This window comes from Podarcis gaigeae, assembly GCF_964106915.1.
Source record: "Podarcis gaigeae genome assembly, chromosome: 8".
In the NCBI taxonomy this organism is placed as follows: Eukaryota; Metazoa; Chordata; class Lepidosauria; order Squamata; family Lacertidae; genus Podarcis; species Podarcis gaigeae.
Window position 1 is genome coordinate 40,581,677 of NC_139684.1, and position 26,069 is coordinate 40,607,745.

General features: G+C 50.8%; 2 protein-coding genes across 4 annotated transcripts in view; one reads left to right on the top strand and one right to left on the bottom strand.

Annotated features, from left to right (window-relative positions):
• Positions 1-10,962, top strand: SLC22A31 (solute carrier family 22 member 31). Of its 2 annotated transcripts, XM_083754559.1 has the most exons (10): positions 1-563; positions 849-1,634; positions 2,172-2,275; positions 3,219-3,373; positions 3,578-3,746; positions 6,066-6,211; positions 7,670-7,778; positions 8,289-8,503; positions 9,071-9,182; positions 10,199-10,962. In XM_083754559.1, the coding sequence occupies exons 2-10, from the start codon at positions 1,275-1,277 to the stop codon at positions 10,626-10,628; spliced, it is 1,800 nt and encodes a 599-aa protein (XP_083610685.1). In that variant the 5' UTR covers positions 1-563; positions 849-1,274; the 3' UTR covers positions 10,629-10,962. The 2 variants fall into 2 exon arrangements, with proteins under 2 accessions (XP_083610685.1, XP_083610684.1); XM_083754558.1 differs by having other exon boundaries at positions 1-1,634.
• CDH15 (cadherin 15) overlaps positions 10,959-26,069 on the bottom strand; it is a 20,875-nt gene continuing 5,764 nt past the window's right edge. For both annotated transcript variants that reach the window (XM_083754523.1, XM_083754524.1), the window contains exons 2-14: positions 23,247-23,402; positions 22,250-22,405; positions 20,979-21,123; positions 19,771-19,931; positions 18,765-18,893; positions 17,782-17,967; positions 16,952-17,205; positions 16,126-16,265; positions 14,639-14,857; positions 13,941-14,180; positions 13,030-13,166; positions 12,408-12,572; positions 10,959-11,879 (exon numbers count right to left, since the gene is read on the bottom strand). In XM_083754523.1, the coding sequence (XP_083610649.1) occupies positions 11,682-11,879; positions 12,408-12,572; positions 13,030-13,166; positions 13,941-14,180; positions 14,639-14,857; positions 16,126-16,265; positions 16,952-17,205; positions 17,782-17,967; positions 18,765-18,893; positions 19,771-19,931; positions 20,979-21,123; positions 22,250-22,405; positions 23,247-23,402 (2,286 nt within the window). In that variant the 3' untranslated portion in view covers positions 10,959-11,681. The remainder of the gene's footprint in view (positions 11,880-12,407; positions 12,573-13,029; positions 13,167-13,940; positions 14,181-14,638; positions 14,858-16,125; positions 16,266-16,951; positions 17,206-17,781; positions 17,968-18,764; positions 18,894-19,770; positions 19,932-20,978; positions 21,124-22,249; positions 22,406-23,246; positions 23,403-26,069) is intronic.

The following is a 26,069-nucleotide window of genomic DNA, read 5'->3' on the forward strand; positions in this document are numbered from 1 at the left end:
CTGAAGAAGGGGGGGTGGGGTGGGCTAGATGGGAGTTTAGTCTGATCCAGCTTCAGGGCAGCAGCACACCCAAGAGGCAGCTTTGGTTCCTATATGAGTCAGAAGCTGGTGGTGCCTAAGGAAACTTGGTTGAAGGGTGGTTTAAAAAGTGTATTATCATTACTCTCACAGGATCAATGACAACAAAGAGTCTTGTGGAATTGCCTTAAAGGCTACCTGCTTTGGCTTAAACTTTAGTGGATTGCAGCCTGTTTTATCAGACGCAGCCCACTGTATCCTCCACAATGTCCAAAGGAAGAATGCTGGACACACACACACAGTAATTTGCAAGGCTGGTGGGTGAGCTTTGCAGAGGAATCTGCCTGGCCTCTCCTTCTAGGATCCAGGATACAATACTGGCCTGGATGGCTCCCCCCAAAAAGTCTGCTCCAGCCAGGCTCTTGATCTAAGGGGGTGGGACTTCTGCAATGATCCTCAATCTCCCTCCTGCTTCTGAAGGGAGAAAAGGCTTTTATTTTGCCTACAGCACTCACACTTTGGAACTCCCTGCCTATCACAATCAGGCAGGTGTCTTCAATGACTCTTTTGGGCACCTGCTAAAATATTTTTGTTGTTTAGGCAAATCTACCCAGACATGCAGAATGTGGTAATGTGCTTTAATCTTGTGTTTTGTTTTTGTTTTTAGTTTATCGTTTATTTTAATTATTTTTGAATAATATAGTAATTTTAACAGGGTTTTTTTTACTGATAATTTTATTGTTTTATCCTTTTTGTAAACCGCTTTCAAATTTTATTATGCGAATATATGTTGCCAACCCATCACCTTATTTTCTCACGTAAATCAACAGGCAAATCTTAGGGAAACGTGTCCGGAATCCTTTGAAGAATCCACCCGGTACGCCTGCTTGGTGTCCTTACGCGACGGGGCGGACGAGAACCAGTAGGCGGCGCTGAGGAGGAGGAAAGGCTTGTGTCTGCGTCGGCGAGAGGGCCGTCTAAAAAGCGGGAGTTGAAAGCAGCCCTCCTTTCCCTCGACGGCTTTCTTGGCGCAGTCAGGCCGAGAGGGAGGAAGCGAGCTGCGGCACAGGGGAGAGGACCGTCGAGGGTCGCTACCTCGCCGTGCTCTCCCCAGTCCTTTCCTCCTTCCGTGCTCCCAGGGGGCGGCTCCCTCCGGCCGGCCTCCTTAAGCACCCGCCCCACCGCGGCCGCCTAACTAGCCAGCCAGCCAGGCGGCGCTGCTCTTTTGCTCCAGGTGACCGTCCTGCCCGCGGCGCATGGACTTCGACGGGCAGCTGCTGCGGCAGGTGGGCGGCTTCGGGCGGCGCGCCCGGCTCCTGGCTGCCGCCTCGTGGCTGCCCAACGTGCCGCTGGCGCTCGGCCTGGCCGCGGGGCTCCTGCTGGCCGCGACCCCGCAGCACCGCTGCCGCCCGGACCCGGCGCTGCTGCCGCCCGAGCTGCGCAACGCCAGCGGGCCCGAGATGCTCAACGCCTCCACCCCGCCCGGCAGCCATTGCCTGCTCTACCGCTACCCGCCGCCCGGGGGCGGCCTCGAGCCCAACGGGACCGGCCCTTGCACCCGCGGCTGGGAGTACGTCCTGCCTGAGGCCGGCCTCCTCTCCACCGTAGTGACGCAGGTCCGTGGGTCAGAAGGGTGCCTCTGAGGATGTGCAGAGTGGCCCTGGGAAGGGGACGGAAGAGGGAGACCCAGGTCCACCTGCCCAAATGACACCTAGGCAAAACCTCTCGCTGTTGTACATTTTGTAAAGAGCGGGGAGGGGCTTGGCCTGGGCCTCCAGATTAAAGTAGCCCTCAAATTTAGGGTTAATTTTAATTTTTAGGTTTCAAATTATCTTGTTACTTTTTCTGCATTTGATTTTTTTTTGCAGCTTGTTTTTATGCGGGGGTGAGGGAGGCATTTAAACAAATAAGAGGTGCCATTTGGTAAAATCCATGATTTCTATTGAACATGAACATGAAATTTATTACGGTCAGAGACCAGCTTGATGGTTTTTGTTGTTAACTTGTGCTTAACGCTTTTGTGCGCCATTATTTTTAAATTTTCTTATGGCTGGGGGTGGCCCCTGGATGTCTCTATATCTATGAGAAGACCTAAAGGCAGGCAACACCACCAGCCTCCTGGTTCTGAAAAGTCTCCTCCCTTTTTCTTCTAGTGGGACTTGGTCTGTGCCAACCACTGGCAGGTGCCCCTGGAGCAAACCACCCACCTCCTGGGGTGGTTGATTGGTTACATGGCTTTTGGATCGGCCTGTGACAGGTAAAATATTTCCCCATCACAATGCTGCTTTCCCCTCCCTTGAGTTTGTAGCAAGCCTTGCCTGAATGCTGTGAATCCTCAGTGAGGACTGGAAGCTTGTTACCATGTTCTTAATTAGCGTCCCAGCGAACCCAGTACACTCTTAGTGTACAGCTACTATATGGTGTTGTGGTTCTGCAGTCTTGTTGAACCAGGATGTTCTTATCCCCAAGGGAAGTGAATGTAATGCTCAGTGGTAGAGCACTGGTTTTGCATGGAGTAGTGCCCAGGTTCAGTTCCAGTTGTTTTTGTTTTAATGATAAAATGGCAAGTGGCAGGGAAGATTCTTCTCTTCTTGAGACCTTGGAGAGAGTGTTGTCGCTCTGAGTCAATGCTAATAGTCAAGAGCAACAAAACAGTTTGACTTTGTATTGGAGCCAGTGTGGTGTAGTGGTTAGAGGCCAGTCCAGCATGCATCTTGTTCAGCATCCTGTTTTCACTGTGGCCCCCCCAGGTGCTTGTGAGAAACCCTCAAACAGGACCCGAGAACAAGAGCACTCTCCCCTCCTGCAATTTCCAGCAACTGGCATTGAAAAGCATTATTTTCTCTGGCCATGGAGGAAGAGCACAGCCATTGTGGCTAGTAGCCACAGGTAGCTTTATTGCCCATGGATTTATGTCCTGTGGGAGTGAGTTCCACCGTTCCATAACATTGCTTTTGCAAAGGACTTTTCAAAAGTCCAAGTTAAAGCCAGACGCCCTTGAGTCTGGACTGGTATCTGAACTGGCCACTTCTGCCCAGGGGGCTGGAGTGTTTGAGCAGAGATGCAGCCAGTGAGAGCTGTAGGCTTCCTACTGGGGCATCTGGCTGAGAGCAGGATGCTGGACTAGATGGGCCTTTGGCTCTCCTGTAGAACCCTCCCAACTTTGCATCCTTACTCACTGTCCTCCTTTGATTTTCTAGGTTTGGCCGCCGGGCCACTTTCATCTCCTCCTTGATGCTTTCCATCCCTCTGGGCATTGCCGTGGCGCTGGCTGTGAATTACATTATGCTTGTACTTACCCGGCTGCTCTTTGGGGCACTGCTGGCTGGCACCTTCCTCTCCCTCTATGTTGCAAGTGAGTGGCCCTCTCATCCTTGTTAGGTCCTCTGCAGTCGCCCCTGCTTTCAGATAATGGGTTGGGAACTCTGGATCTTTGCCAAAGCAGAGGCCCGTGTGTCTCCCAGGCTACCAGCAAACTCTGCCTGCCATGTGCACCTCTCCTCTACATTCTGCCCCCTGTCTCCATTTCTTGTGTTTCTCACTGGCTTTTCCTCCCCAGGGCTGGAGTTGTGTGACCCTCCGCACCGCCTGGCAGTCACCATGGGCGCTGGTTTCTTCTGGGTGGCTGGGGAGCTGCTCTTGCCAGGGCTGGCGGTGGCTTGCAAGGAGTGGCGGATCCTCCAGGGGACAATAGTGCTGGGACTCACTCTCCTGGCTGCCTGCTGGTGGTAAGTCTGCCTCTCAGCCCTGAATACTAAGGGGGTGGGAAGCCTTACAATGGAGACACAGGACTCCTTGAAATGAGAGGCACAACAAGCACTGCGGACCTCATGTCAATGAGATCAGTGTGGTTCTCACGCTCCCGCCGCACTTTGCGAAAACTCTTCCCAGAGTGGGAACTCCCTGTAATTCTCCTGGTGCCTTAAAATATGGGTAGGGAACCTTTTTCAGTCCAAGGGCCACATTATCTTCTAGGCAACCTTCTGAGGCCCACATTACATTAGACAGAGGCAAAGACAGGCAGAGCAACACACATTTGGTGCAGTAGGCCAGTTTTGGTACAGACATCCCTCTCTTTCCTTCATCTAAGGAAGCAAGAGGCATTATCAGAGTTCAGGGGCACATTCCAACCAGGCAAAAAACACTCAGGACCTGAGGTTGACCGAGTGAGGGGTGTGGCCTGGGGAGAGTTACGAGGGCCAAATGGAGGGTCATATTCAGTCCCTGAGCCTGAGGTTCCCAGCCCTGCTTTCTCAGAATAAGTAATCTACGCCTATCTGACAAAGGTCCTGCAGCACCAAGAGCTGTGTTAAAGTTGCTAGATCCCCTAACCTGGTGCCCTAAAAAGCTTTCAGCTGACACTACGCTGTGGCATTGCACGTGTGTGCATTGTCAAATATTTCCCACTGAATGGAGACAAAACAGTGGTACAGCACACCCAATGTGGGAAAGGAATGGGGGTGGCTCTACCCTTGCCCAATGGTGATGGGGTCAGAGGGCAGCGCTTATCCTGTGGCTGCCGGCTGCCGCACATGCATCCCCACTCCTGCTCTGTACATGCTACCTCCTTTGCAAGATTTCCTTGCAACCCTTCCAGGCAGCAGAGGGTGCTGCTGCGAGCCACTCTGAAGCCTCAGCCCACTTGGCACTTCCTCAGCCTTGCAGAGGTCACCGCCTGAGTGTGTTTGGTGCTGAGCAAACCCTCTTCACTAGAGAACCCCCTTGGCAGAGCCCTTCAGTTCAAGGGCTGAGGGAACACACTTGATCCAGCTGCAACTTGGAGCAGCTTCCTTTAGGCTTGAGCAATGTGGGGTGTGTACTGCAGAGGAAGGAGTGGATGTTTAAACATTGCAGGGAAAGGGAGAGTCATGCTGGGACACTTAGGAGAGAGGCCCTGGATTCATACAAGAAAGCACTAAAAAGCACACTACCCCTTCTTTCTCTCTGTACTGCACAAAGGCAGTGTCCACAGTTTGAAACCAGGAGAGGGTACGGGCCCCTCCAGACAAAGGTGGTATTGTGGGTGTCTTCTGCAACATGTTTTGACATAATAGTAGTGCATCAGTGGCAGGTTTGATCTACTTAATTTTTCTCTGCCATCCTGCCCCAATGCTGCCACATTATTGCTCTCCAGAGGGGCCATAGTGCAGCAAAAGCAGGGCAAAAAATAAACCAGAACACTTGCGGTATAAGACATTTCAGGGCTATGCATTGTTTGGAAATGAAGCAGTGTGACTGTTCCAAAACACCTTCAGGCACAAACAGTATTGAGTGTGGGATCCGGTGTGATGGTCCTGTTAGCATGATGAGCACAAATCCTCGTGAACACCCAATAAAATGGATGTCCGGAAGGGGGGACCCCAAGTTGCTGTTATGTAATACAAATGACTCCCTCACCCTTTCCTCCCTCTCTCCCTTCCTTCGGGATTTTAAAACACTTTCTGGTTGGCGGGCAGAGGCCATTAGTATAGCTCACTGACCTAGCAGCAAAAGGCTGCACAGTTCAGCTGTTCCTCACTACTTGAGATGTGGCAAGTTGACTGTTCTTCTGAAAAGCCCCCTTCTCACCACACAAGCCACACTTCCTTAAACACCACCTAAGGAGAGTTTTCAATGTCATATGCACTCAAGGCTCCCTGCCCCCATAGTTCTTCTGAATTGGTTCATGCTTGGGAACATAACAACCATCAGCTTTAACCCCCCCCCCCACCAAAATTCATAATAATAATAATAATAATAATAATAATAATAATAATACATGTTTTAGATTTTTAATAAACTTTTGGTTGTATTCTCCCTCCCTCTTCTCCCCTGAAAGTTTTGCCTTGTTCATTTTTGCACAGTGTGGTTGTGGTTACTCCTGTGTGTGCAGCCTGTAGCCAAGAGGCTGGGTTTCCCAAGAATATCCAGCAAGCTTTGGGCTTTGGGTAGTTGCTCTCCATGTGGGGATACACTGTCCAGAATGAAGGAGCAGCTATGCTCCATCTCTGCCTGCCAGAATTCCACCGGTCATGTCAGCGGTGCTTGTTCTTCTTTTTTCGGAGCAGGTGTCCTGCCCTCTCCCCTGAGTCGGGCCGCTGGCTCTTGGCCACTCAGCAGCTTGAGGAAGGCAAGCAGGTTCTGCGCGATTTAGCCGAGGGCAATGGAATCCGCCTGGAGGATGACTCCTACACTTGGGAGCACCTGTTTGCAGGTGAGGTCTGAAGGGCTAGGCTTGACTCTCACTCTAAGCCTTGCTGCTGTGTCAGTTTCTGGCTTGGAGCAACGGGATGCTGGGTTGGTGGGAGGGCAGGTTGGTGGGGCTGGTGAATATCTGCCCTGCCAGGTTACTTTGGGTGCAAGGTACGCCATCCCCATGCAATCGGAGGCTGGAAAAAGCACCAATGGCCTTTTCGGGATCAATGCCTCTTGCCCCACTGTGAGAGAAGCAGGTGTGCAAGCTGCAACATGGGTGGATGTGTTTCTCTGATGTGGGTGGAGTTTTTTGGTCCCCTAGAGTAGGGAATGGGGAACCTGTCACCTTCCAGGTGAAGATAGACTTCCATCCCCCATGAGTGTTAGTCATGCTGGATGGGGCTGATGGGAGTCCAACATGCCTAGAGCACAGCTGGAGAAACTTTTCCCCTACCCATCAAGCAGGCCAGATCCCTGTAACTGCCCTCTCAGGCCAAATTTGACAGGAAGCAGAGCTGTCTATCAGTTACCTGACATCACAGTGGCTTCTCTTTGTAGGTGTATTCTCAGCAGCCCTTCCAAGGGGCTTGCTCCAGGGGCAGGCAGCACTTTCCACTGAAGCCACTGTGAAAACTTGAGAGTCTCTTTCTTTCCCATTTTAGCAGCAGTTTCAGTGCAAGCTTTCTCCTGCTGAGGAGCAAGGTGCACTGATGTTCCTCCGGCAGAGGAACAATCAGGAGCTCCCGTTAAGCTCCCATTTGTTCCTTGGAAGTTGCATATGTGGTGTCATATGATGTCAGTTGTGGGGCAAGTAGGTGATGGTTTCTCAGGAACAGCCTCCTGGGCCACATTTGGCACATGGGCCAAAAGTTCCCCGTCCCCATCAGAGTTTTTAGGGATTTTTGAATGTTTTGTGTAGTTTTGTAGTAGTTTTATGTAGTTTTTATGTGTTTTTATGTAGTTTTATGTAGTTTTGTAGTAGTTTTATGTAGTTTTTATGTGTTTTTATGTAGTTTTTCAATTTCATTGTTCTGCATGGGACAATGACAATAAAGATATCGTATATCCCTGCCCAAGAGGATAAGCATTACTTGTGAACAACTCAGGACAGATAGCTAAGAGGATCCACGCATATGTCTCTGAAATGATGGAAGAGGACCTTTTTGGCTTTGGCACACCCAAGGATTCTTGGCTGCCCTTTAGGCACCTGCCACTGACCTTGAAAATGTAAATAAATCTCAAGGCTTCTTAATTCATTCTTCTGACATTTTTATTTGCTGTTTGGTCTGTGGTTTTTCCTGCATTGTTGAGAGATTATTCCATTGTGTTAAGTTTTTGCTGTTAGTTGCCCTGAGAATATAATTGAATCCCAGCATGTACGTTCTTCATGTCAGTTAATTTTTAAAAATATATGCTGCGGGTTTCCTGGATTAGTGGTGCTGGTTGTCTCACAATATGTTTTTAATTCCGTCTCCAGAGCTGGACAACCTGTCTGGAGGGGCCCCTCTGCCACAGTACCACAGCATCTGCAAGATCTTCCGCACCCGGGTCATTTGGAAGAACAGCCTTATCCTGGGTTTCACTGCGTAAGAGCCTGATGTGTTGTGGGTTCTTTGAGAACTGGTTGTGGGAGCTGGGAGCTGTGCTGGGAAGTGTCGGCAGCCACTCTGAAGTTGCTGTGGTGGTGAAATCTCCCAGCAGTGACTATTAGTTGTAATGTCTTCCTGGAACCTCCACATTCAGAGGCAGCCTACCTTTGCATACTGTACCAATTGCTAGTGAGCAACAGTGGGAAGAGGGCTGCTGTCTCCCCGCCCTGCTGCCAGTAGGCTTCCCAGGGGCATCCAGTTGGCCTCTTCACAGACCTATACATTGATCCTCTTTGCTATCTATCCTAAGTTATTCACAAGTATCACTTCTCCTCTTGGGCAGGGATGGGGAACTTCTGGACCATGTGCCACCCTCTTTATTTGACCCACGGGACCCATATCCCTGCTCATACTGTCAAACTCTAACCCCTGGTCCATCCTCCTAGAGTTACTGCAGAGCATTTTATCATCTCTCTGCCCCCGCCTCCTGTCTCCCCTACCGTCCAGGTTCATTGGGAGTGGGATCCGCCACAGCTTCACCCGCAACCTGACCTCTTACGCACCGGGCTTCTACTTCCCCTACTTCCTGCTGGTGGCAAGTGAGGCGGTTGCGCTCCTCTTCCTGTGCCTGACCGTGGACCACTTTGGACGCCGCGCCGCCCTCCTGCTCAGCACCATCCTGACGGGCGTTTCTTCGCTGCTGCTACTGGCCTTGACTCAGTGTAAGTGATATGGGGGGGGGGAAACCACAGGTTCCCAGAAGAGACCCCCACCCCACCCAGGCTCTCTTCTCCTGGCTGGGTTTAGAGTGATCAAAGCTGCCACGAGCCGTCCTCATCCGTGCACATGCAGCTTGGCACACTTGCACGAGTTACCTGCTAAGGCAGGGGTTGGGAGCCTTGGGCCTGGAGCTGTGTCACTCCAAGCCTGTGCACCTGGCCCTGTTTAAACCCCTCCCTGCTCCCCAGTGTGTTTGCTTGGCTAGAACAGTTCCATGACCTCTTGTTTGCCTGGTTGGAGGACAGAGAGGGGGGTGGCAAGTGTGTGGGAAGTCTGCCTACTGCACCAAAGGGGGAAATGTGCATGTGTCTCTCCACCTACTCTGGCCCACCCAGCACTGGCATGTGGCCCCTGGAAAGCAGCCCAGAAGGGAATGTGGCTTTGGGCTGCCATGGGTTCCTCTCCTGTGCTAAGGTTTGCTCTATGAAGTCCTCTCTGGGCCATCCACTTTCGTTAGCAGTTGGGCAGACCTTCTTAGCCTGCCTGCCTCTCTATTCTTCCTCCCTTAGACCTGATGTCCTGGCTCATTGTGCTGCTCTCTGTCCTGGGGATCCTCGCGTCACAAGCTGTTTCCGCCCTCAGCGTCCTGTTTGCCGGCGAGGTGCTTCCCACCGTGGTCAGGTGAGGCGTCTCTCCTCTCCCTGCATGTGCACACAAGGCCTAGACTGTATACTGTAAGCCACCCTGTGTTCCACTGATGAAGGGCGGTATAGAAATGTAATTATAATGAGGATGATAATAGACTGGCAGGCCCAGAACCCAGAGTGGGAGGGTGACTGCTGCATTATCTCGGCTGGGGGTTGGGATGGAAGGAACAGGAGAGGCCCAATTTGCAGAGGTCTACCCAGATGAAAGCCTTACCCAAATGACCGGTCCTGTGAACATTTAAATCCCTGGTTGCCACTGGGGAAGAAGTAGGTCTGTGGTAGAGCATCTGCTTTGCATGCAGGAGGTCATATAAATACAGGAATCTGCCTTCTACGGAGTCCGACCATTAGTCCATCTGGCTGAGTGTTGCTTACAAGGGGCTCGCACCCCTGCTTGCTTTGCTTGCCAACCATGCAAATCCTCCCAACAGGAGCAGTGTGATGACATTACATTTTTATGTATATAGGAAGATACACTGGCAGTGGCAGCTCTCTAATTAAGATGTCATTGGGGTGGAATGTGGGAACTTCTGGATTCCAAGCAACTGCTCTCTAGCACTGGGTGGGCCCCTCCTGAAGCTCCAGTCATCATTCTCTGATACTGGGTTGTAGGCCTGCTAAAAGCCTTCCTGGGCATGAGGCCAGCCCTGGGAAGAGGCTGCCAGCCAGAGTTTGACACTGATCTGACCTGGGCAAAGGCAGCTCCTTTGTGTGTTTCTCACACAGCCGCACTAGCCATTAAAAGGAGAAGTGGGCATCTGTTTTGTAACACAAAAAAATCCTCAGTAAAAACTACATTTTTTAAAAAAGGAGGAGTGGGCTTGGGGGAGGGAGGAAGATCTTGGACATGGCCCACAGGGAGCCCCACTCTGTCCTTAGCTGCTGAGCTTGTGCCTCATGCAGCCAGGCGGGACTTCCTCTCTTCTACCCCCCCCCCACCCTGTCCAGCACTTCTTGTTCCCAACACTGCTGCCCTTTTCTCTTCTGCAGGGGTTCTGGGCTGGGCCTCATCCTGGCCGCTGGCTTGGTGGGCCAGGCCACCACTCCACTCATGGAGATCCACAACAGCCATGGCTTCTTCCTCCACCATGTGATCTTCGCCTCCTTCGCCATCCTGTCGGTGCTTAGCATCATGCTGCTCCCAGAGAGCACCAGCAGGCCCCTTCCGGACTCTCTGCAGGATGGGGAGAGTCAGCACCGGCCCCCGCTCTTCCGCTCCAGTCAGCGCCAGCGCCACAAGGACCACCTGCCGCTGCTCTCCACCCGCTCCACAGCTGGCCCCTACGACCCCGACAGCTACGCCCGCCTCGTCTCAGCCACCAAGAAGATGCTGGGCTCCCACCATGGAGCCAGCTCTGGGCAAACAAGACCGCTGCTCCCGGTGCGCTCCCGGAACAACAGCACTCTGGAAGGGATGTAGAGGCCTGCTGGCCACTGGACTGCATGCCTTGGGGCAGCGAGGAGGGTGTTTAAGTCCCCCCCCGCCCCGGTTGAAGGACTGCACCATGTTCCTAAAAACTGGAGTGAGGCTGTGAGCACAGAGGGCGGCTGGCCGTCACACAGGATCATCTGCCTCTTGCCCCCCAGATGTTTGGGGCTAGTATGGGAGTTGTAGTCCAAAACACCTGCAGGGCGCCAGCTTTTTGGACTCAACTCTGTCTCGCAGGGAAAGAGCCACTGCAGCCCTACCCTCAGTGCCTTATAGACTCTGGTGCCCCCAAGCACGTCTAATAAAAAACTGTGTGACACCTTTGTAGCTCCATCTTCAACTGCTTTATTTCCAGCTGCCTTCCCTTCCTCCCCTCACTGCTCCAAAGCATCCTGGATCTCTTTCTTAAGGGGTGCAGCTGGGGCCCAGCAAAGTGTCTTGAGTCTTCTGCCTTAGCCTGCTCAGGAAGGAGTGTGGGGGGGTCCAGAGCCCTCATCTAGCCCAGTGGAGGTCCCTTCATCCGGGGGCTCCTACTACGGTCTTCTCCCCCCCTACCCAATTTTCCCAACCTAGGTTGTTGTCATCATCTGGCTCCACCCACTTGCCTGCTGGGTGCTCAGAGCCTTGGGTGAGAATGGCCAGTGGGCCTATAGCAAAGGGCCGCATCCCTATCTATGCCTGGGACTCTGTGACTGGCATTGCCTTCCCTCCATGCTTTGGGCTGGCTCTTCCCAGGAAATGGTGCTGACTTCCTGGAGCACCTGAGTTTAAGGGTCGCTGAGCCCCTCCTTCCCCACAGTGGGCAGTGGTTATTATCTGCAAGGCTGCCTGGGGAAGTAGGTGGCATAACAGGAAGTGACCCCCATAACTGCAGCAGCAGCTGCTGAGAGGAGGGGGGTTTGCTGGCAGTGGGGCCAGCCAAAGACCAAGAGGGTAACTGGGCTGTGTGGTCTCTGTCCACAGCTGGCAGAGTCCAGCACATACTTGGCTGCTGGAACTGCCTCTCCTCTCCCCTTCCCGCCCCCCATCTTCCCCCTACCCCCACTATTGACCGTACAGCTCTGCCAGGCGCCGGAATCGTGGACCCCATTCGTTGAGATAGTCGTAATCCTGGTCTTCATCAGCCAAGCTGGAGAGGATGGAGCTGAGCGAGCCGCCGGCCGAGCCTTCGCCCTCGTAGTCGTAGATGAGAGCCGTGTCATACGGGGGCACGCTGGGGTCACTGTCGGCCGCCTCCAGGCCCTGCAGGGGGAGGAGAGGCAGGGGAGCTCAGCAGAGGACTACCAAGACAAACCACATCCTAAGGACCCTCTCCCCTTAACTGAGACTTGGGTAGTGACAAGTGGGATATACAATTTTTAAATGAAAAAAATAAGATTTAAAAGTTCTAGTTGCAGCCCCCATGGAGCCAAAAGTGCAAACCTGCATTAAGGGCTAGCTACTTGCCAGGCCTCCTTTTTCCTAGCCATTACCTCTTGCTCCGCAAGGGTAGGATGCCTACAGCTCTGCAGCAATTGCTGGACTCCCAATTCCCAGCACAGCCAGAGGCCAAGGATGATGGGAGCCAGGAATTCGGCAACACCTGCCATTTGCCAGGTTCCCCACTCCTGCTTCTTCAGGCCCTGCAGCTTCTTGATAACTTGTGCCAGCACCGAACTGAGAAGGCGGTAGCTCCGTGTGGCCAAAATCAGGGAGGGTTCCCCCCCACTTCCAGCTCTGCCCCAATTGGCCTCTGCCATCCTCCCAGCCCCTGATGTGTCTCTTCAGTACCTCATTGATGAAGTCCTCTATGTCGGAAGGGCAGGCAGGCAGCCGGCGGGGGTACTGAGGCAGGCCGTAGCTGTAGGGGGCGTCCCTCCGGTGCGGCGGCTTGCTCCGAAGAGATGGTGGGGGGAAGAGGTCGGGGTTGCGCAGCTGGTTGAGGTCATAGGCATCCTGAAAGGCAGGAAGAGGGACCTTACAACCATGATGTGTGTGTGAGAGAGAGACAAGGCTTCCTGGCCCTCTTGGGGCCTGGCAGATGAAGTAGGGGAGGATTCAAGTTGGGAGACCCCCAATCAAAAATGCATACAAAATCCTGTTCTCACCATGGCCAATGGGAAACCTGTAAGGAGGACCTCACCTCTCCCCACCCATAATTCTTGGCCACTGGCATTCAGAGCCCTCCTGCCTCCAACAATGGAGCTACTACCAGCCATTGTGGCTAGCAGTCATTGGCAGTCTCCATTTTCCATGAATTTGTCTAGTCCTCTTTTAAAGCCAAACCCAGTTGGCGATCACTGCCTCTTGCGGAAGGGAATTCCATAGTTCTTTAAGTCCATCATAGATTGTTCAGGCTGCCTTCTCTGCCGTGCTCTCCCACCCCACCCCCACATATAATTTGGGGTCTCACCTGGTCCTCTTCTCCGCCTCCTTGTTCGTTGTAGTTGACGATGTTGTCCCTCAGGTCATCCTGAGAGCCCCCCAGGAGACCCTTGTGGAAGGCCTGACGGCGGGAATGCTCCAGCGCAGCCACCAGCAAGGCCAGGACTGCAAGCAGAGAGGGAAAGGTTAAAAGCGGGAAAGGTTAAAAGCAGCAGGAGCCGTGTGTGTGTGTGTGTGTGTGTGTGTGTGTGTGTTGTAGAGCATCAAAACATGTCCTTTCCCCAGCCTCCTGCAAGTAGGAATGAGCAAATATCTCAATTCTGGTTTCTCTCAGTTTTTCATTTTTGTCCAATCCTAAATTCAATTCTCCATATTAGTTTGCTTTTTTTCTTTTAAAGTCCTCATGGAATTTTTTCAGCAGTTTTGTGAGAATTTCTCCTCATATGCACACCATTATGCATTTTTTCCTAATATGGGGGGGGGGGTTGCACAACAATTTTCCTTAACATATTACATTTTTGGATGGATGGATAGATTACAGTAGAAAATCTATGCAGTGTGAGGAAAGTAATAATTAGTACTCAAAAGGCCAGTGGAAGCAGAAACGATTCTCCCCATTTTTGGAGGAGCAGCAGGGAGGACTTGATGAAAAGTTCCAGAGCAGGGGCCCAAGTTCCTTCCAAAAAGGCCTTGCTATATGTGGTGGCTGCCCAGGCCTCTGCACAGCATGTCACGCAGCTGTTATTTGGCAGCTCCTACTCATGAGCAAGTAAGAGACGCAAGAAGCCTGCTCTAACATTGTACCTCAGGTCCCACTGTCCAGGCCGGCCCTACCATTAGGTTGAGCTTGAGGGACTGAACCACATTAGACATGCCCCAGCATAATGCCCTTTTAGAAACAGGTCCTGAATCTCATGCCAGAAGGCATGTTGCACTTACGCAGGAGCAGGATGGTGCAGCTCAGGATGATCATCAAGGCCCCGAAACTCAGGCCTGCCACAGCACCCACCACAGCAGCAACGTGAGCCTGGCAGGAGCCCCACTTGTCACAGGCGCACACAGAGACATTCAGGAGCTGCTCTCGCACCTGTGGCGGTGTCCCTGAATCACTGATGAGCAGCGGCAGGACGTGGAGCCCTATGTCCACTTCTCCTTCAGTCTGCAGCAGCGCATGGGTGTCTGTAACAGATGGGGGAGTTTCAGGGAGGAGGATGGAGCAAGCAGGCGCCTGCCTGTGTCTATTCTTCTGCACCCCTCCCATAATGCTTTCTGTTACCTTTGCAGGAAGACCAATCCAAATGGGTCTGAGGGGTCCCAGGACAAGGTGTCCACCGGCTGGCTTGTTTGGGGGCAGCAGCAATGGCAGAAACAGCCGTGCTGAGGGACAGCAGTGCCAGGAAGCTGAGCCTAGCTGCCACTTTAATTTCCCACAATACCTTGGAGGGATATTGAAGGAAATTAAAATAGTGGCTGGACTTTGCTCAGAGAGCCAGGTCAATGTATTTTTTTTTAAGGTGGGGTGCTCAGGCCCCTTGGAATTGACTGGGAATGCCAAACGCTGATGCCATCTCTGGTTGAATCTCTTTCCCACCCTCTGCTAAATGTAGGGGTGCTGACTCCCACCAGGTCAAGGTTACCATTGATGTGTCCGAGAGTCCAATTCTGAGCCATGTCAGGGCTGAGGCGAAAGTGGAAGGGCTCAGCATGGGGAGCCAGGTCGTCGTCAGTGGCACTCAGCACCAGGCGTCCGCCCTGGCTGCATAGCTCGCTAGTCACCGGAAGCAGAAGAGGAGCATGGTCGTTGACTTCCAGCACCTCAATGGACAGGGTCCCCGTAGCTGTCAGGGACGGGTTTCCTAAACAAAAAGCAGGAGAATGTAGATGCATTCCTAAGGCATAGCTTTAATTGTGCCTAGGGCCGGCCCTAACAATAAGCAGCGTGAGGAAGCTGCCTTAGGCGGCAGACCGCTGATAGGTGGTTGCAGGCTGTTCTTCCTGAGCCCCTTGGAATTCCCTCTGGTTGGAGGCTAGAGCTCTCTGTTGCATGTGGCTTGTCCTAAAGTTACTTGTCCCACAGTCCCTAAACTAGCTTGCTGCCTTCAGATGCGTATGATGCTACCCTGTTGGCAGCAGATCCAACTACCAGCCTAGTCACCTCCTGTGCAAGGAAAGGCAGAGGAGACATCTTGGCCACCTCCATCAGCAAAATGTCTTGGCTTTGCCCTGTCACTGACTATTACCTTGGAAAGATCTTCCATGTGGAGGGGAAATCTATATCTGATTGCCAGAGGCTTTGTGGCAAATAAGGGATAGATACATTTCTTGCAAACTCTCCCAAGGGCATCTTCTGGCTACTGGTGGAGCCAGACTTTTTTCTATGATCCAATATACCCTTCTGAGACTCTCTAAAGGCAGCTTCAGATGCAGTATTTTGCAGGGGGTATTCAGACACCTTGGACGCGGGTGGCGCTGTGGGTAAAACCTCAGCGCCTAGGACTTGCCAGTCATCAGGTCGGTGGTTCGAATCCCCGCGGCGGGGTGCGCTCCCATTGCTCGGTCCCAGCGCCTGCCAACCTAGCAGTTCGAAAGCACCCCCGGGTGCAAGTAGATAAATAGGGACCGCTTACTAGCGGGAAGGGAAACGGTGTTTCTGTGTGCTGCGCTGGCTCGCCAGATGCAGCTTGTCACGCTGGCCACGTGACCCGGAAGTGTCTTCGGACAGCGCTGGCCCCCGGCCTCTTAAGCGAGATGGGCGTGCAACCCCAGAGTTGGACACGACTGGCCCATACGGGCAGGGGTACCTTTACCTTTACCTTTATTCAAGCATCATAACATTTGATTGGTGCACTTAAAGGCCTCTGCTGCCCCAGTGTAACAAAACCTCCATTATAAACAACAGCCCTCGGCTCTGCTGCTTGAAAAGCGACGAGGAAATGCATTGAAAAGTGTGGGAACGAATGAGTGACACTAACTGAAAGATGTGTAGATGCTCTGCAAGCGACATGATCAGGTGTCTTGCATCTCCATGCTGGCTGTTTTGCAGTGATTTCCTGCCCCTGTTACAGTGACCTTCTGGCCATGGGCTTGTTCCTGTCCTCTCCCACTCTCTGCCTGACCTTCTCACCATTATCGCTGGCCAGGATCTGCAAGGTGTACCAGCCACCTGGGAATGTTGAGCGTGGGGGAACCGTCTGTCGTGTCTGCACCAGGCTGGAGTCAGGGTCCACTTGCAGCCAGCTGGCCAGGTCAGAGGCCTGGAAGTACCTGAGGATGCAGGTTAGAGAAAGAGATGCTAATATTGTGTGTGTGTGTGTGTGTGTGTGTGTGTGTGTATTCATGAACAGCATTCCCTTTCCTAGAGACAAAGTCACACTCGCCAGGATGTCACACACATCTGGGAGGCAAATTGGGCTTGTGTGGTGGTGGAGGCACTTTGCAGAGGCTCATACAAAACACTGTCATGACAACTATGCTCTCCCCTGACTGCTGGAGGCTGTATGCCTTTGAATCCCAGTCGCTGGGAATCACAATGGGGAAGAATGCTGTTGCACTCAGGTTTTGCTTGTGGGTATCCTATAGACATCTAGTTGGGCACTGTGTGAACAGGATGCTGGACTAAATAGGCGTTTGACCTGATCCAGCAGGACTTTTCTTCTGTTTCTGCAAGTTGGTACGTTTTTCTTCTCGGCCATAAAGGCTAGAAACTTATTTAAAACAAAAAGGGGAACAGGAGCTGCAGTTCTTGCGGCGCTTAGTTATATGTCAGGCACCAAGCCATGCCTTTGGTCTGCAGCTCTGGAAGGGCAGAATCCCACCAAGCCCTGGAGGCCAACCCTGCCCCAGGGGGTTTTCTGCTCCCTTCCTCCTTAAAATCATCCACCTGTTCCCAATGCAGGCTAACCTGGAGTATCTCCTTAGACGGTAGCCTGAAGCCCTCTGGCCCAGCTCACCTGAGTTGCTGCCCTTGCTGGGTGTCTGGGTCACTGGCACGGTAGAGGGTTATCTCTGTGCCAGGGGGCGCACCTTCATTCACGCTTCCCCTCCAGGGATTCTCCCGGAAGAAGGGGGCTTCATTGGCATCGAGCACATTCACTCGCACTGTGGTCAAGGCCCTGGCAGCCTTTGGGGCAGACAGCTCCAGGGGACTTTGGTTCTGGACAGAGACAAGCAGTTCAAACCGGTCCCGTTCTTCATGGTTGAGGGTCTGACGATAGGGAAAGAGAGTTGGTGAAGCCGTGGTTAGTGGCATGGGACACTTTTGCTCCCATTGTTGCAAATCCCTCAAACAGGGCCAGCATTCCTGCTTCCTAGCCTTTTCTCTGTCCGCTCTGTTTTGAGCTTCAACCAGCTATTGATAGCTAAAACAAGAGTTGCAAGAACTCAAATCCACTTTGCGTATTGTGGCTTCTGGCCCCAGAATCCTGCTCCCTTCATCCAGGAGGACTGGCGACTGGTTGTGACTACCCTGTGCTGATGCACCTGCCCTTAGCGCATGGTGAGAGGTACTCTTGTTATCATTATCTTGCTTGTTTAAAGTTTGGGATTGTGTGTCTTTATTTAAACTCTACAAAGACAGCTAGCCTGTAAATCCCTCTCCCCTCAAAGTCCATACCCCAGGCCTCATATTTAGGGAATGGGGGAGGCTATGGCTATTCCATGGTGAGCGGAACGCCCTCTGTGCATGCTCATTAGCACCCAGTGCTTTGGCCACTGTTCCCAGGTTGAACCTGGTGCTCTAAACAGGCTCCAGGGATGGGTCCAGCTGAATGCCATTCCTTACCTTCACCAGGGAGATGATGCCATCGTTGGTGAGGGGGTCAGTGTGGATGGCGAAAGCCCCGTTGGGGTCCCCCTCCAGAATGGTGAACTTAGCCAACCAGTTGGGAGAGCCAGGGAGGTCCTTGTCTTGGACCAGCACTCGCCCAATGACCATGCCTTGCTTGTTCTCAGGGGCCTCCATGGAGAACTGCAAGAGAAGGGGGGCGGGGAGTTATTCAGTACTTTGGCCTGGCTAGATCTGCCAGTGCACACTTTGCAGGGCACAGTCTTCCCCTTCTTTCTGGCTTTTGAGGGAGAACTGGAGAAGGGGCAGAACTGTGTGTGACATCTTGAACTCTTTGTGGGGGAAGCGTTGGGAATAAACAAGAATGATAAATAGCAATTAGATGCTGCCAAGGGGCTTGGCAGGAGCAGCCTGTGCGCTATGGCCCACACTTGATGCGTTTTGAGGGCTGCACCAAGGGCTTTCTGGCAGTTCCCTCGCTACAAGAAGCCAAGTTACAGGGAACCAGGCAGAGGGCCTTCTCGGTAGTGGCACCCGCCCTGTAGAATGCCCTCCCACCAGATGTCAAAGAGAAAAATAACTACCAAACTTTTAGAAGACATCTGAAGGCTGCCCTGTTTAGGGAAGCTTTTAATGTTTAATAGGTTAGTGTTCTGTTGGAAGACTCCCAGAGTGGCTGGGGAAACCCAGCCAGATGGGCGGGGTATAAAAAATAAAGAATAATAAATATAATTATTAGTATCGGCATGGATCACCTCCTGCTTCACAATTGGAATAGGTTTTGTTGCTGTTGTTATTATGCAGGAGATATTGGAGAGGCCAAACAAAGCCCTGCTCCACTGTACTCTCTAGCCCCTAACTCCATTCAAACGGAGCAGAAGGAACCTCCAGCCACATCAGATGGATAAAGAACCCAGCCAGGGTCCTTGATAGTCTCCTCTCCTGCCGGTTCTGCCTCCTCAGTGGGTGGGGCTCCCCACCTCTTTCTCCGTGAACTCGGGCGGGTTATCATTTATGTCATCCACGTAGATAACGGCTGTGGCGGTGGTGGCCAGACCCTCTCCGGACATATCTGCCACTTGGAGTGTCAAGTTGTAAATGCCGACGACCTGCGTGGAGAAGAGCAGAGGTAGGTGACGGTGTGGGGAAGAGGGTATGAGCCTGGGTTCCATACCTACAATACCTTTCGGAAAGTTGTTTGCAGTTCTCTAAACATTTAGACACCCCTTAAGATGCTGTAACCAAATTGCATGGCGGTTCCATCTATATTTGGATACATCTGGGCATCATTCTGAATCAAGATGATGGAGCGAAACTTTAAAAATTCCACTGATTGAAACCTCGATTTCAAAACTGCACTGATTTTTGCTGTTGTTTCTTAGAATTATTCAGCAATACTGGGTGTGAGGCTACTAGTGTCAGATAAGTTTAAAAACCTGGTTTTCCGTCCCACCTTTCTTTTCAAAAGATGGTAGGTCAAAGCTTATCTGTACTGTACTGGATTTTTGCAAATAAAATAAAGTAAAATTTTGGTGTATTTTTAGAATACTGCAAATCATTTCCTGACATTTCGCTCTTTCAAGTATAGTTTTGAGATGTAGAGTGTGTGTGTGTGTGTGTGTGTGTGTGTGTGTGTATGTGTGTATGTGTGTATGTGTGTGTGTGACACTATTAAAAATAATTCAGGGCAATAATGTTACAGCATTAATGTGCTGCATTCAAAATGATTGCCCCCGTTTTTTCAAAAACATCTCAGCCCAATAGCTTTCAAAATTGGGAATGTTGTAACAAAATAGACCCTAAGGATTCAAATGATCAAAATTTGTGTGCAGATTCAAATAGGAAATAATGTTTCATCCCAGATTTCCACTGGTTTCATTCTCTGGTGCAGCATACAGTCCACTCTGCTCTTTGGCGCCTACTGACTGGTCACCCACGACTGCATTCCACCCTCAAGCTCTGAGACAAACATTGACAGGCTTGTACCTCCCGGTCAAACCCAGCTCGGGCTGTTTGAATTTCCCCTGATAACTCGTCAATGGTGAAGACGTCTCCCATCTCTGGTCCCAGGATGGAATATCTCAATGCGGCGTTGTCTGTCTCAGGGTCGTCTGCGTCTGTGGCTTCTACCGTCATCACGTAGGTACCTGAGAAGGAACAGAGATGCCTTATTCCACCAGGACAATCTATTTTCCCATCTAGCCCATCTAAAACTCTTGAAGGTATATATATATATATATATATATATATATATATATATATATATATATTTGCTTTCGTAGATTTTCACGGGTACAGGAATGCAGGTTTCGGTGTCCTCGGGTGTCTTCCCGTGTAAAAGTTGGGGTGTCTAGGCGACGTTTCGACGAGGTCTCACTCGTCATCTTCAGGCTGGTGCTTTCGGCTTCTTGTTACTGGAACAGAGCGGGATCTCAATGTTTGAGTTCCTATAAATACTGTAGAGGGGGTGTGGTGTCTAGCCTCCAATGTTATATATATATATATATATATATATATATAACAATGTTATATATATATATATATATATATATATATATATATATATATATATATATATATATAATTGGTTTTAATTATAACAAACAACATATACAGCAAACATTAAAAAAGTTTATACCATCAATACAATATCGAAATGTGGGGTTTCTCCAATCCCTTGACTTCCCTCTACCCTCTCCGTGGTTCCATTATATTTATTGTTAATTCATGAATGTCCAAATAATATTATCTATCTGTACGTATCTAGTTCGATCTGTTATCATAATACTGCAAATGTTTTTTAGAATCCTGCTGATGTATCAACTTGTATATAATGCTTTGACATATAAGCAATAAAAATTTCCCATTCATGTTAAAATTTGTTATTGTCTTAATTTCTGAGTCTTCCTGTTAATTTAGCCATCTCAGCATATTCCATTAACTTAATTTGCCAATCTTTTTCCATGGGAGTTTTTTCCTCTTTCCAGTCTTGGGCTATCAATATTCATGCAGCTGTTGTCGCCTACAAACTCTCGAAGGTCTAAGGCAGGGGAAGGCCATTCCTATCAGCTGCTACCTGTTTCTCACAGTTCCGCACCCTCAGCTTCCAGTTCAACCCACCTTGATGGGCTTGGAGACAGAGAATTGGCCCATCCGTATTAAACAAGAACCCTGTGAGGGTCTGGCACACCCACCTGGGGGAGCTTCTTCCACCACGTGCCCAGCAAACACAGCCTGCCGGAAGAGGGGCCGGTTGTCATTCTGGTCCATGACCAGAATCTCCAGGTCTGTGGGATCCTCCAGTGGAACTCCACTCAGGTCTAGTGCAAAGGCCCTGAGCTGGGCATGGGCAAAGCAAGAGGTGTCAAGTTATTATCAGGTGATCATCAAGGTAAGCCGAGTTCTGTCTTATAAGATCCACACATAACCAGGGAGACTGTCCCCTTCAAGATCCACAATAAGTATCTTTGATCAAAAGCACTGTTTTTGTGCAACATTCACAAATGCATGCATGATGACCCCAAATTAGGAACTGGGGATGTACATCCCATATTAAGCTTTGGGCTGCCCAAAATGATGTCCCACAGCTCCAGAAGAATGTCCTCTATGAAATGACATTGCTATTGAGCCCAGCCTAATGCTTTGTTTGGGTGAAGGACGCCATCAGGCATGGCACCCCCAGTAGGTAGAAAATAATTTTTGAGAATCTCAAAGGTGACCATTTCCTGAGAGAGATAATATGGGGCAGCCTGAAGTTTATTTTGGAGCTCTGAGAACTTTAGTTCCTTTTTCAGTTTTCTGACTGAGCAGGGTTTCAAACTTTTGGCCAAATAAGGAACTGCCAACCAGCTACCAACTTCACCCCTGTCTCTTGACTACTCAGTTGGTCTACCAGTTGAATTGCAGCACAGGCTTGTTCCTCACTTCCTGCCCCCTGCCATGACTCTGCTCCTCCCCCCACTTTGGAACAAGGCACTCACTTGTCTGTCTCCACTCACAGTCTGTGTCCTGTCCTCCTTGCTGACTGGGGTGTGAATTGCCTTCTGCTTGGGAGGTGAGAGAGAACTGCTTGGTGGCCAAACTTATCTGCCCTTTGGCTTATCTATTCTTGGGTCAGATTTTACATTTAGCTGTGATTCCTGCATTGCAGGAGTTGGACATGTTGACCCTTGGGGCCTCTTCCAACTCTACAGTTCTACGATTCTTCCATCCTTAAAATATTCTGGGTCTGGAAACTCTCATCAGCTCCAGCCAGCTTGGCCTATGGCTAGGCATGATGGTAACCCAACATCTCGGACATCTCAGGTTTGGCGGAGTCTACTCAAGGAAATACATTTTGCACATGCTCAGAAGCACCTTACCATCATCACTACCACCATTTGCATGTGTTCCGGAGCTCAGCCCTGACATTTAAAACACCCTTCGGAGCTGCAATGAACCGTGAAGCAAGTTGGGCTTTCCTTACCCGAAAGCGTTCATTCTTTTCCCGGTCCAGCACAGTATTGAGGTAGACTTTCCCATTGCGTTTATCGATGGAGAACACACCCTTGGGATCTTCATCCACTCCTGGACCCTTGATGCTGTAGATCACACCTCCGGGCTGCTGCTTGTCTGATTTAATCTACAGAAGGGAGATTAACCCTGTGTGCTGGGAGAGGGCCGGCACCTCCCCTGCTCCTGCCCACAGGTGCTGCCCTTCCCCCTCTCTGTACCCAGATGTGACTTAAATCCCAACCAGGCTCAGGGACATAAAAGGCTGCCTGATTCCATCTAGCACGATATTATCTCTACACTAACTGGCAGTGGCTCTCCAGGGGGATTCAGGCAGGGAGTCTTTCTAAGTCCTGCTTGGAGATGCCGCTGGGGGTTGAACCTGGGAGGACTTTCTGCACGCAAAGCAGATGCTCTGCCACTGAGCCAGGATCCTTTTTCGATGCATGGCACAATGAAAGGCTTGATGCACAGTGCAACGTCCTTGGAAGGCGAGGGCCAGGTTTCCTGTGAATGCATGTGCTGTTGTGCAAGGAGGGGCTGCCACGTGGGTGCCTGCAAGCTGCAGGTGTGGGGGAGCCTGCTGTGGCAAATGGAGCTGTGCCTTCACCAAAGCAAAGGCCACACACACATATTCAGTGCTTACGGTCAACATTCATGGTGTAAAGAACCGGTGTGGCTGTAGGTGAAGAAGAGAAGAAGAGTTTGGATTTGATATCTCGCTTTATCACTACCCTAAGGAGTCGCAAAGCGGCTAACATTCTCCTTTCCCTTCCGCCCCCACAACAAACACTCTGTGATGTGAGTGGGGCTGAGAGACTTCAAAGAAGTGTGACTGGCCCAAGGTCACCCAGCAGCTGCATGTGGAGGAGCATGGGGAAGAGAAGGGCACTTCTTTGCTTCCCAAGCCTTCTCCCGAACCAACACTGTCCACCACTGTTGAATGCCAAACTGCCCATTCTCCTCCTTACCTGCACCAAAACATGGGGGAGCCGCTTATGGTTCTCTGACACGCTGATGGGAGGGATCACCCAAGCCCTCTTCACCCTTCCTGTCCCATCCTTCTGCTCCTTTAGATGCAGTACTGGGGCGCTGCTATGGACCTCCTCTTCAGAGCAACAGACATCCTGCCAGGGGAAAAAAAGGTGTTATATCAGTCTCTGACATATTGAAAACTTCAGAGGCTTATTATTGTGTCTGCTATGCCTCCCCCCCCATTTTTTATGCCTTCTGTTCTGACTTTAATTTCACGGTGGCTCTGTGTTCTGCACAAGCTGCTTTGGCTCATCATGCTTTCAGCTGAAAAAGCAGGCTATAAGTATTGTAAAATGGAGATCTGGCAGAAATAAAACTCCTTTGTCCTCCAGGGGCCACAGTCCCTGCCTGGCCAGCTCCCTTACTCCCTGCCACTACAAAACTCCAGCAACTGATTCAATTAGGTTGAGAACTTGGGTGTACAATCAGTCCTTGAGTAGATTAAAAGATAAAGAGATTCATGGAACATAAGGCTATTTATCAATGTCTCCTAGTCACTGTTCTCCCTCCATGTTGGAGGCAGCATGTCTCTGAATACCAGTTGCTGGAACTCACAAGCAAGGAAAATGCTGTTGCACTTAGGTGCTGCTTAGGGGCTTCTTCCAAGAGACACTGAGGGCTCATCCACACTTCTGCTGGTCCCGTGCCTAGAAAGCATGGGCTGGAGTGGTCTCCCACTTGACCTGCACTTTCTAGGCGTGGGTTGGAGTGGTTTTCTCCTTGCCCCACTCCTTTCCCAGAGAAAATGTGCTCTTTAGTGCTAACTCAGTGCAAACGTCAATCCAGAGAAAACCTGAATTGCCGTTTGCTCTGACTGAGTGCCAAATAACAGTTTTCTCCGGGGGAAAGAGCAGGACGAGAGGAAGTGTAGATGAGCCCTTATAGCTGGCCACCGTGAGAACAGGATAAGGACATAAAAAGAGCCTCCTGGATCAGGCCAAAGGCCCATCTGGTGCAGCATCCAGTTCTCACAGTGGCCAATCAGATCCCTGTGGGAAGACTGCAAGCAGGACATGAGCGCAACAGCTCTGTCCCTATCCTGAACTTCCCAGCAACTAGCATTGAGAAGCATCCCGCCTCCAACAGGGGATGAGGCTGGACTAGATGTGCCTGATTCAGCTTCAGGGCTCCTATGTTCTGTTCTTATCTTGCAGCAGCCAATGGCTGAAAGCATCTAGCTGTGGGATGTAGTGATTGCTAAGAGCCAGGTGTGGGCTGTGCATTCCTCTCTGGTAACCCAAGAACCCTTTGTGGTAGGGAGCAGCTGCATGTTTGCCATCTTTGGGGGAAGGGCCCTACAGTCCTGGAGGAAATGGTGAGGAAGGGTCTTACACAGCCCAGGAGCTGCTAGAGCACAACAGAGGAGGCAGGCTGATTCCAGGGAGTCAGCACAGCAATGTTCTGATTGACAGGTAAGCATGTAACAAGGTGGATTCCCGGTTTTTTGTATACTGTACAGAGACGGACGGCTGTCAATGAGTGGTCTCAGTGATATGGACAGTGGCTGGGGCCCTTGATGGAGTTTGTTTAAGGCAGAGTCCCTAAACTGTGGTCTGTGGACCACCACTGGCCCACCAACATCATGTCGGTCCTTGCTGTGTGCATGGATTTGTGGTTGAAGGTGAAAGACATTCTGTTGCATTAAATACCCATTGCTTTTTAATTGGATTATTCTTACATTGCATTTTATTATATTGAAATTTGAATTCTACGGAATCCAAGGTGTAATACAGTAAAATATACCATATAAAAAAATAGAAGAAGCAATACAAAACTAAATTTAAAAATACAGCATCTAGTACAGCACATTACAAAGGCTACAATGGGCAGAAAAATCAAGACCATCAGCAATTTCCAGGTGGTCCACGTGCAAAAATGTTTTGGTGAACCACTGGTTTAAGGCATTTGTATGTCACCTAATCACCAAGGTTTTTTAAGCAGAATACATTAAAAATATTCTTTGTGATTTGCTCAACCCCCTATTAGGAGGATGAATCCTAGGTTGCTCTCCCATCAAAAGTAGCCCAGGCTCTTATCCCAAGCCTTGGTCGCGTATTTGGGCTTCAGCCACTGCGAGAACAGGGTGCTGGACTAAATGGGCCCCTTCTGGCCTGAACCAGCAGGGCCCTTATTATGTTCTCCTCCAGGCCAGAGAGGGCTCATCTAGTCCAGCACATGGCTAGTAGCCACTGATATCCCTCTCCTCCATGAATTTGCCCAATCTTCTTTTAAAGCCATCCAAGTCGGTGGCCATCACTACCTCCCTGCAGGAATGAGTTCCATAGTTTAACTATGTGCTGCATGAAGGAGCACTTTCACTTGTCCTCTGACTCTTCCAGCATTCAGCTCCGCTGGGTGTTCACAAGTTTCTAGTGTCGTAAGAGAGGGAGAAAAAGCTTTTTTCTGCTGCCTGTCTCCATGCCATCACGGTGTGGATAGTAGCAGAACCAGTTGGCTATAAGAAGCAAGGGGACTGTGGGGGCTGGCTGAGAATGTGCTGCTGCTCCCTGCTCCCTCCACATCTCCCCTCCCTGAAGCAGCTGCATGGAGACGGCTGGACTTCTTACAGAGGAAGCTGCCTTAGACCGACTCAGGCCCATCAGTTCTCCTAGCTTAGTCTGGCTTGCAGTGACGGGCAGTGGCTCTCTAGAGGTTCAGGCAGGGGTCTCTCCCAGCCCTACCTGGAGACAGAAGACGGGACATTCTGCATGCAGAGCAGATGTTCTAGCACTGATCTGCTTTGGCCTTCCTCATGAGCC

Coding starts and splice junctions, on each gene's coding strand:
- SLC22A31 (XM_083754558.1), top strand. CDS start 1,275: ATGGACTTCGACGGGCAGCTGCTGCGGCAGGTGGGCGGCTTCGGGCGG. Junction 3,374..3,577: donor CCTCTCCCTCTATGTTGCAA/GTGAGTGGCCCT, acceptor TTTCCTCCCCAG/GGCTGGAGTTGTGTGACCCT. Junction 8,504..9,070: donor GCTACTGGCCTTGACTCAGT/GTAAGTGATATG, acceptor TTCCTCCCTTAG/ACCTGATGTCCTGGCTCATT.